Below are 9956 nucleotides of genomic sequence, written 5' to 3' on the forward strand. Positions count from 1 at the left end.
ACCTCAGCAGCCGTTTATGAGCATTGTTTATTCATATTAATCATTTAAGCTAAACGCTTTCAAACGTACGGTATACACTACAGTCTCCGTGCTCACAGCGTCCCAAACACAAATAATTTATATATATATATTTTTTATATTTATATTTTCATTGTCTGGCTATCTGGGACTTCGGTATGGAGTTAAAGGTTAAGATTATAACTTTTTCGCTAATATTCTATCACATTGTGAGTTTATATTAGCACCTTTTGTTTTTTTTCTCATGGTAACTGATAGAGCGTTTGGACACGGAAGCGCTGCTACGTGACGTCAGACTTAACAAGCGAAACCTTCACCGGAGGCTCCTTCAACCGTACAAGGAAGGGAAGATTTACAGTTATTGAGGGACCTCACCTCCTTCCAAAAGTCAGTAATATTGTTGCTCATCATTTTACTGGCCATAGAGTCAGCCCTCATGGCTTGCTCATTTCTAGATATAAAACGAACAGCATACTTATATCTGGCATTGGCAAGCTTTTTATTCTCAAGCTCAGGGCCATGCCTAGTTCTCCCAGCCAGGGCCCAAAGCTTGTAAGCTTCCCGAGCTTCAGTGTGATATGGTGCTACATGCTCATTCCATCCTGGTCTAATATTATAGGCCCTGTTTCTCCTGTGTTTTTGAAGAGGTTTACCACCCTCCAACAGAGCAGCCACAACATCATCATACATGACTCATAGATTACTCTTGTGCTCCTCAATCTGACAGTTGACATCCTTACACATAATAGCTTCTCTGGGCAGATAAACATTACTTAGATAATGGTCTGTATTAGTATAATAAGCCAAAGGATCCTCTTCAGAAAGAGTTGACCAGTCTAATTTAGTACTCACATTACCACTAATAGCATTGTTGTTGCTGACTGTAGATCGTAATTCTTCAATGTTAATTGTGAGGGCCAAAGGTATATGATCTGTTATTGTGACCCCATACTTAATACCCATATTCTCTATGGCTGCATGCCCATCAGCTGTACTAAAACAATGGTCAAGCCATGATGTTGAGTGCCAGGCTTCACTTATGTATGTATAACTGTCTGCAGGCAACAGTACTCTACTTGATAAAGTGAAGTTATTATCTTCACTGAAGCAGATCAGATGCTTAGCAAATAATGAGTTACTGTCATTGATATCAGCATTCATATCCCCAACAACATATACACTGCAGATGCTACTGTCTTGAATAAAAGCATTTATAAAAGCCAGTCTATTTAAATATTCAACCTCATTCTCACTAGACTCATATGGAGTATAAACATTTAAAATAACAAAATTATTACATTTATAAGTATATTGTATACCAATACACCAGTCAACATCAAGCCTGATCGGTTTTATCACAGCATCAAGCTTTTTATCCCAGAGCACAGCCACCCCACCTGGGATTCTGCCTCTGACTATAGCCTTGCTAAGATCAGTCGTTGACTCCTCCACTCCAAGAAAGTTTTCATTTAGAGTGTTCAGTTTCTCTAAATCTTGTTTAGCAATAAAAGTCTCTTGCAAACATAAGATGTCACATTCGGCAAGCAAACTGTCCACCACAGAACGTCGAGTTTTATCCCCTGCACTCTGTCCCAACACTTTGTGCTGGTGAGATAACGGAGTTTTGTCATGTATCATTGTATTTTCAGAAGCAGCCTCAATAATAAACATTTTTGCAATTTTGTTAGGTATTATGTGCAGAAATGAGACATTTCTCCTCCAAAAAAAACGTTAGTTGTTTTAGCTCAATAAACCCTTTGAGGTACCTTCATTGGGGAGAAGTCAGATCTTCATAATTTAAGATTACTGAAATTTAACCAATAACATTTATTTCCTCTTCCCTGTTCCTTAATCTCTAAACTGCATTAGTTCAGTTCATTTTATTAATGAGAACAGATCATTTCAATGGGACAACAGTAATGACATATAAGTGGTGGCAAAATTTTGTTTATTAAATAAATAAACACATAGGCACTAACTTATAGAGAAGGTGAATAATTAAACCATTTGAGAAATGATGGCCATCTAGCCTAGCGAACATTTGGAATGATGCAAACATTCCTGTACAACCTCTTTAATTAATATATCAGAACAGTGCAGCTTCACGTAGCTTTATATCAAGTTTTAATTTTAAGCAGGAAAGTAAGCTACAAAAACTAGTCAAATCTAGATATACACAGAAACACACACACACACACACACACACAAAAACTTTAAAATAATAAACGTATTATATCATTTTAAATACACCTCAAAAAAAGTGTAGTTTCAGAGTATTTCATGTTTTTAACTGCACTGAGACACAGATGAGGCTCAGGATGATAAATAAATACTGAAGTGTTTTGATGCACGCACGTTTCTTTTGATGATGTTTGGATGATCCTGCATGCTGCATTTGTCCTTATATAAAGGAATGCATCCTCTAAAGTCAGAGTTTTTGTGACTTGTGGTTCAGTCTGATCCCTCTTCCTGGTTCTGCAGAATGGGATCTGTATGGAAAAACCAATGGTTAGAAAGCTAACACTACCTGTTTTAGCTTGCAATCTAACATACTAACACGCGAAACATTTTTTAACACTGCAACTTAAGTAACAATTTTATTGACATTAGTGACTGTAATCAAATTACAAATATTTAAAATGTAATGGATTGCATTACTGCACTACCAGGAAAAGTAATTAGAATACAGTAAAGTGTTATACCAGCTCTGTTCATTACCTGTGAGCGTTCCAAGTGGAAGGACAGAATCTGTGCTCATGCCTTCATTAGTAGGAATAAAGCTGCTTGGAGATGGAACTATGAGCACGGCTCCTTCACCCATCGCAGAACTCTCTACAGTTTCCCCAACTTTAGGAGAGTCCAGAGTCTAAACAAAGACAGGAGAATTTCATGAGCAGGAAGGTGGCATGAGAACACTTTTCGTTTTTGTAATGAATTCAGAAAATGAAACCTTTTCTTCTTCTTGTAAATCTTTCGATCTCTCTTCACTCTGCTCCTCTTCTACAAAGTTGTTTTGGTTTTCCGAAGGCTCTTCCTTCTCAAGCTCCTGCTCTCCCTCCAGCTCTGATTGGCCGAGTGGATCCGAGAGGTCCTCTGAGGTCACCGTTTGGATGATGATGCCAGGGTGGGACATCTGGACCGTCACATTCTCATTGTCGGTCTAATGCAGACGGTGAAAGAGGGCGGAAGACAGAGAGAATTACAGGCTTTGCGACTTCACATTATTTTTGGTAAATATTTTAGAATCATTAACATAGTATTAATATTCTGATTTTTTCTTTTTAATAAAGTACTTAAAATTAAAACTTAAAATAATTCTCATTATTAAGTCACATTCTCATGTTATATTGTTTTTTTGTCATTTTTATTCGTTTTATTCCCCAAAAATAAATTTTTATATATATATTATCAATATATAAAATATCAATAACATACTATTGTAGTTTTTATTCATATTTATTTATTTTTTTTAAATTGTACTTTTAATAAAATAATTAAAACGGAAAATAATTACAAATTCTGTGTTTTGAGTTGTTGTTTTTTTCATTTTTATTCGTTTTTTTCAAAAATGCATAATGGATATATGTGTGCAAAATATTTATTTTAGTATCAGCAATATACTATTATAATTGTTTTATATTGTTGTATAATATAAAACTTTTTTTTTTCTTCTTTTTTTTTTACTTTTAAGTTTCATTTTTTTTTATTTTGACGTGTGTTTTTGTCATTTGTAACAAATTTTTAAACGTCTGCTTAGTCTTTAATTATTTTTTATCTCAGTTTTAGTTTTGGTGATTTTAGTTCTTCAATAGCAAAATAAATAGACAATGTTAAAGTAAAATAGTTGCCTTAGCAAATATATATTTTTTTATGTTATTTAATTTCAAGTAAAAAAATATGGTTTTTAATAATTTGAGTTAACTATAACCCTTGTGCACACAAAAGACTTACGGTGAGGCTGTGTAAAATAATCTGGTCTGGTGAAGACGGCGAAGCAGCAGCTGTGAGTGTGACCGTGGGATTGGCTGAGAGTGTTAGTGGGAGGCTCTGATTGGTTCCTGTTTGGAGGAAATACGTTCCAGGGGTGCCAGTGGGCTGCAGGTGAAATGACTAGGGAGGAAATTACACGCATGATTTATAAACACTGCTTATATATCTTATAGTTTTGAAAAATCTGAGGTACTCACAGGCAGTAATTCAAAGGTCTGTAAAGCCCCGGAGTTCAGTGTGATGGTTTCACTGTCTGAGGCACCGCTTGCACCGTCTGAAGAAGCTGTGGAGAGAGAAAATGGTGCATTGAGTCTACAATGCCACTGAACTGTTATAACCACAAAAACTCACTGCAGCAGGTTAAGCGGACTCACAGACATGTGTGATCTGCACTGGAATCTGGACCGGGATCTGCAGTGCGGTGACGGGGCTGGGCGAAGCACTAGCAGATCGAGAACCAACCACCACAACCTTGTTCATCGCAGACGGCGGTGCCTCCACAACATCCTGCAGTCCTTTCAGCAAGACTACACACCACAGAAAACACTGCTTCAGTGTCTGAACTCACATTAGAACAGACATGCTGAACTATAAAGACTATATCTCACCAGAGAAGGGAAGTTCCTTGTGATTGGACACTTGTCTTTTGATGGTCCACCATTTGCTGCGGAGCCACTGAGGCGAACGAACACTGCTCCACCCACCGGCCAGAATGTCCCAATTAATTTCATTCTCATCATCCACACCCAGTTCAGCCATCCTGCTCATGCATAATTATGATTAACGAGTCATAATTAGTTTGTGAATAGGTATTGTGAATTGTGCTGTGAACTACCTGCGAACCAGGTTGATGTCATCTTCTTTGGTCCACTCCGTGCCACCGCTCTGTTTCCAGTTAAGGTAGTTGAGCCATTTGGAGCGGCACTGTTTCTCAGAGCGAGTGCCGACTAGTTCTGCCACCGATGCCCAAGAGACTCCCTGAGTTACAACGTCACCCGCCTCTGTGCCCGTCAACTCGTGGACCACCTCTGCCAACCTTCTCTCCTCTTCCTCCGTCCATTTTCCTAAAGCATGAGCGTTTACGATGATGTCACGCAAATAAATAAATAAAGCATAATAAAAATAAACCACATAATAATACGGTATCGTTATATAATTTATAAGAATTTAATTGTTTTATGTAATATTTTATTTGTCATTTTAATTTTCATTAATAAAAAAGTATTATAAAAATATATCTTTTTTTATGAATTAATCAGTCCCTCCAGAAAAACGTGGATTTTTTTTGTGATTGTTGCGGGCAAAAATCCTTGATTTTGCGGCAGGTTTTCTTAAAAAAAGCGATGGAATATGCGGGATATTTTTGCAATCTTATGCGATGAAATTGCGGGAACTTGCAAAAACTGCGGTTTGATGAAAAAGAGAAAAAAAGGTGACCCCCCCCCCCCCCCCCAACACCCTGTTCTCACTAGGCTACTACCTTACTGTAATGAGTCATTTCTTATGACTTCCTATGATAAGCAAGCATACTAAATCACAGAATATTTAAGTTCTCATTCTGTTTTATTTCAGACCTTAATTAACACATGGCTCAAACTTACAAAACATTGAGTCAAACAAGTTCTCTAGCTTTACAAAAGGAATATTCAACAACTTCTGTAAAAATGAATACAAATAAAATATACTCACAAATATACAAATGCTGTTTTACAGGAATTGCAAAGTGCAATCTCTTACTGCAACGTAAACTATTTTACATACTACTAATATACTTACAACTGTAAGGTTTTGGTACTATTCTGTAACATAAAAGTACAATCTTACAACTGTAGAGGTGCATCAACTTCTGAATGAAACTACAACAGTCCATTGTGAAAATGAAAGCTAACTGCGTAGCCTTTAACACTGGCCTATCATTCGCCATCCTCATCCTCATCCCTCTCTCAAAATAATTTGCCCCCACTGTCATGCAACACACCTGCTTCGCGCGGTCTTTTGTGCTTATTTTTGTTGGCAGATGAGAATGATTTGCGTCCTTCACCCTGGTTTCACCGCGGGCTTCACAGATGATGTTCACGTCGCGCAATTACGTCACTTCATAAGGTTCCCATTGGGAAATAATGGCGATTTACTTGTGTGAAGTAAACGCAACATTTTTCAACTTTCTGCTAAGATATATGTGACTTTTTTGCAACGAAAATTATAAGTATTATGAAATCATGCTACCTCCGCATATTTTGCTTCCTGTAATCAGGATTTTATGCGGCGAAAGTGCGGCGTATTTGAAAAAATGCGATCCCCGCATAAATATGCGGCCCTTGGCTGATTATGCATTAAATCACACGATCGCATAATTGCGTTTTTCTATAGGGACTGATTAACCTGTTAAATGTCACCCCGTCCTGTATACGGGACGCCTACATTGACTATACTATATTACAATCTAATCTAATCTAATCTTGACAAACTATATATCGTTGGAAAGGTCTAAGACTCCCAAATATATATTTTACCAATATTTTTTGTTAAAAATTATGTAGGAAAAGTAATAGGTGAATTTATGACAAGAGTGCGCCCTCAGAAATCTACATTACAAAAGGAGCTTTGACCTTTGTTTAAAAAAAAGACTTCCTCGTTGCCTTTTTCTCTATCACATTTTAGAAATCATCAGAAGTTATATATCACTTGAAAACATAAAATCTCAAAATTCATCTTTCAAAACCCATTTTAAAATCAGACATTGCATTACCATGTAAATGGTACATCAAAATCATGTTACAAAATGTTTTCAGTCATGAATTATAAAAATTTAGGTTTGTATCATGCACATTCATGTCTATCTTCAAAAACGTGAGTGACAGTTAACAGGTTAATAGGTTAAATAAAAGATACACAATTTAATCTATGAAATATAAAATGTATAATGATATAAAGAAAATTTACTATATTTTAATAGGTAATAAATCTGTCATTAATATTTAAATATTATACTATTATATTATTTTAAATTATTAGGTTTATGTAAAATGCATATTTTATAACATTTTCATAAGAATATTTATTTTGTTTAATATAACAAAAATAAACATACATATATATACATATATATATATATATATATATATATATATATATGTATGTGTGTGTGTATATGCTATAATCTACCTCCTTGATGGGACACTACAATGAAAATTTGGAAAAGCTGACCTGTGTTGCAGGTGTCCTTCATGAGACGGCAGCGGTCCTTCACAGACGATGCACTGCGCCCAAGTGCCGCCCCAATGGTAGCCCAGTCATTCCCATGTTTCTCCCTTAGCCTAAAAACACACAAATCTGAGAATGCGGATCACACATTCAGCTCACACTTCATGACATCCAAGATTCATGGCTCAACTTACTCTTTCAATTTATTGATCTCCTCATCAGTGTATCTAAAAGACAAGAAGAGAACATGTTCAATATTACACCAGTCATTTATAATTGATAAGTTTGAATCTGTGAATCTGTTTAAAAGGTAAATAAAAGCAACTTACTTGCCTACGTGGTTTCGGTTATCGTACATTCGTAGTACGCGTCTGTATACAGCGAACAGCGGTCTGTTCAAACCACACGCTATACTGCGGTAAAAATCCTTTCGCTCCTCTTTCGACATCTCAAAGATGATCTCCGCAGGGTCCCGAATCCCTCGGTTCTGAGTCCAGATGCACAGACAGAAGAATAGTGAGGGAGCAACTCAAAGATGACACCTCCAGCATATGTGATGCATCTATAATGCATGCTCACCTTTAAATAATGCTCTATGTTGCTCATCAGGAGATCAATCTCCTCTTTTGACCACATACCCTGTTTCCATTTGTGACCTAAGGATATATAACAGATAATGAGACTGTGTGTACTGATATCAGGTCCTATATTTCTTAAGATGGGTTTGCATGACAACACAGACCTGTATCAAGAAGAAATGTGTTTTACCTTTATTAACCAGTGTGTCTTTATCCTCTTTCGTGGTGAACCAGGCTTGACTGACAGCTGATACGTCTTTACCTTTTTTTTGGACAGAAGAATCCTTATCCTGTTGACAAGCAACATTTTGATATTTGAGATTTATATCTACCTAATCATAAATAAATAAATAAATAACACACTAAATGAAGTCTTAAATCCATGCAAAGCCAGCCATTAATGCTGATAACCAAGCTGTAGAGCACTAATAAACAAATTATGTTTCTACTGTTGTCTCAGAAAGGTCGTCTGATTCCAGCTCCCCATCTCTCATCTCCGTAGCAGTCATTGTCACCTCGAAACTTTCATCACCTTCTGTAACTAAAATCAGCACAAACCAGTTAATATAACACCTCTCTTTACAGTTTAATGCATGATATCATCATTAAGTGCAAGTGATGCATGCAAGTTTTTTTCGTATTTATTCAATTTATTTAATATTTTTAACTTTTTAAAATTATATGTGAAAATATTACAAATAAATACATTTATGTATTTTTTTATTATATAGAATTTTAAAGGTAATTGATTTCATAAAAATATTAAGGAATTGGTTTATATATATATATATATATATATTATAAACATCAGTATTTGTATATAACATATCAGTACATTGATTTAAACAATTATGTTTTTTTCTACTTCTGTATATAGTGCATTATTTAATTTTCTGTTTTTCCGTCATATTCCATCTATTCTGTGTAATTCCTATGTATTTCTGCATTCTCATGTTTGTTTGCACTATGTTTTAGTATGTCTGTACTTTCTTCTGCACTAGAAGCTCAAATTCCTTGTGTGTGTGTAAACATACTTGGTAATAAAGCTCTTTCTGAGTTCTGAATATTTGCATTATCGTTTGGTATGAAATTCACTTAAAGATATAAGCGGAGTACAAACATGTACATGTGTGTTTATACTCACTTGGCAGAGTGACAACAGAATACTCCGTCGAGGTAGAGTCCTGGGGGTCTTCTCCGTCTTCATTGGACAACCGCAGTCGTTTGTGAACAGGTTCGGCGGTCCCGTCTGAACCCAGATCCTCCCCATCTACATGTCCAAACCACACAAGCACATTATATATATAAAAATAAAAACAGTATAATATAGCACAACATCATGAGGTTGTGTGTCTCACCATTTTGAGGACAGTGCAGAATGATGTTCCCATCAGTGTCCTGGGTGAATGTGACAGAATTGACGGATTCTAGGGTCACAGTAGCCGGGACATCTCCTGTGTTCATGCTCAGCCTATAGGTCCATACACACAGTCAGACTTTACACTCATTTTTAATGTGCTAAAGATAAACCTAAACACTTTATATGCATTATAATGGATACCAATATACCAATATACAATTTCAGACAGTTTGCTTGCAAAAAAATCTGCTGTATATATTTCTGTATAGGTATTTAAACCAACGCAAACTTTTTAAAAACACACATTTGTATGTGAAAACATTTTTTTATGAAGAAAGGTGAATCATCAGTTTGGAGAATAATTCTATGCACCATTCTGATTATCGGCTTCTTGTAAATGTCCTGTTTGGTCCTTTAATAAAAGCAGATGAGGAATAATGAGACGCCATGTTTATGTGCAGCATGAAGCCGTGAGGACTCGACGATATTTATTCGATGTCGCTGCGTTATTTTTCATTCAAAGAAGAGAAAGATACAAGTGCAGCGCAAGGAGTTGAGCGAAAGTGAAATTTAGCTTTGGTTTTGGTACTTACTTCCTGTTTTGGGTACGGGGACTTCGCAGTGACCAGGATGAAGGCAAATACCAGGATGGAGGATACGCTTTTTTTTTCTGCCTCTTCTCATGCAGAGCGGAAGCGTCTACAGAAGCCCGCCGGTGACTTCCGCTTCTGAAAGCTGTTTGAATTTTTTTGACTGAATGCTCGTTTGTGTTTTAAAAGTGCACATTTAATGTAGGTTGTCACCTT

At 36.2% G+C, this 9956-nt stretch overlaps 1 protein-coding gene across 2 annotated transcripts; it reads right to left on the bottom strand.

The window, feature by feature from the left end:
- Positions 1-2378: 2378 nt before the first annotated feature.
- dmtf1 (cyclin D binding myb-like transcription factor 1) lies at positions 2379-9945 on the bottom strand. 2 transcript variants are annotated; one of them, XM_026227607.1, is made up of 17 exons: positions 9744-9945; positions 9149-9261; positions 8935-9060; positions 8240-8331; positions 7981-8080; positions 7792-7868; positions 7542-7699; positions 7407-7439; positions 7216-7325; positions 4844-5072; positions 4617-4768; positions 4383-4535; positions 4206-4291; positions 3970-4128; positions 2969-3178; positions 2737-2884; positions 2379-2507 (listed from the first exon to the last, which is right to left on the bottom strand). In XM_026227607.1, exons 2-17 carry the CDS (start codon positions 9252-9254, stop codon positions 2470-2472), a joined length of 1977 nt encoding a protein of 658 aa, XP_026083392.1. In that variant the 5' UTR covers positions 9255-9261; positions 9744-9945; the 3' UTR covers positions 2379-2469. The 2 variants fall into 2 exon arrangements, with proteins under 2 accessions (XP_026083392.1, XP_026083401.1); XM_026227616.1 differs by lacking the exon at positions 9744-9945 and adding an exon at positions 9523-9723.
- Positions 9946-9956: the final 11 nt, after the last annotated feature.

This window comes from Carassius auratus, chromosome 4 (assembly GCF_003368295.1).
Source record: "Carassius auratus strain Wakin chromosome 4, ASM336829v1, whole genome shotgun sequence".
Lineage (NCBI taxonomy): Eukaryota > Metazoa > Chordata > Actinopteri > Cypriniformes > Cyprinidae > Carassius > Carassius auratus.

Excerpts from the sequence above, each read along its gene's own strand:
- dmtf1 (XM_026227607.1), bottom strand. The coding sequence starts at position 9,254 with ATGAACACAGGAGATGTCCCGGCTACTGTGACCCTAGAATCCGTCAAT. Across the intron at positions 7,440-7,541 it reads AACCGAAACCACGTAGGCAA|ATACACTGATGAGGAGATCA; the intron begins GTAAGTTGCTTT and ends CTTGTCTTTTAG. Across the intron at positions 4,769-4,843 it reads GACATCAACCTGGTTCGCAG|GATGGCTGAACTGGGTGTGG; the intron begins GTAGTTCACAGC and ends ATGCATGAGCAG.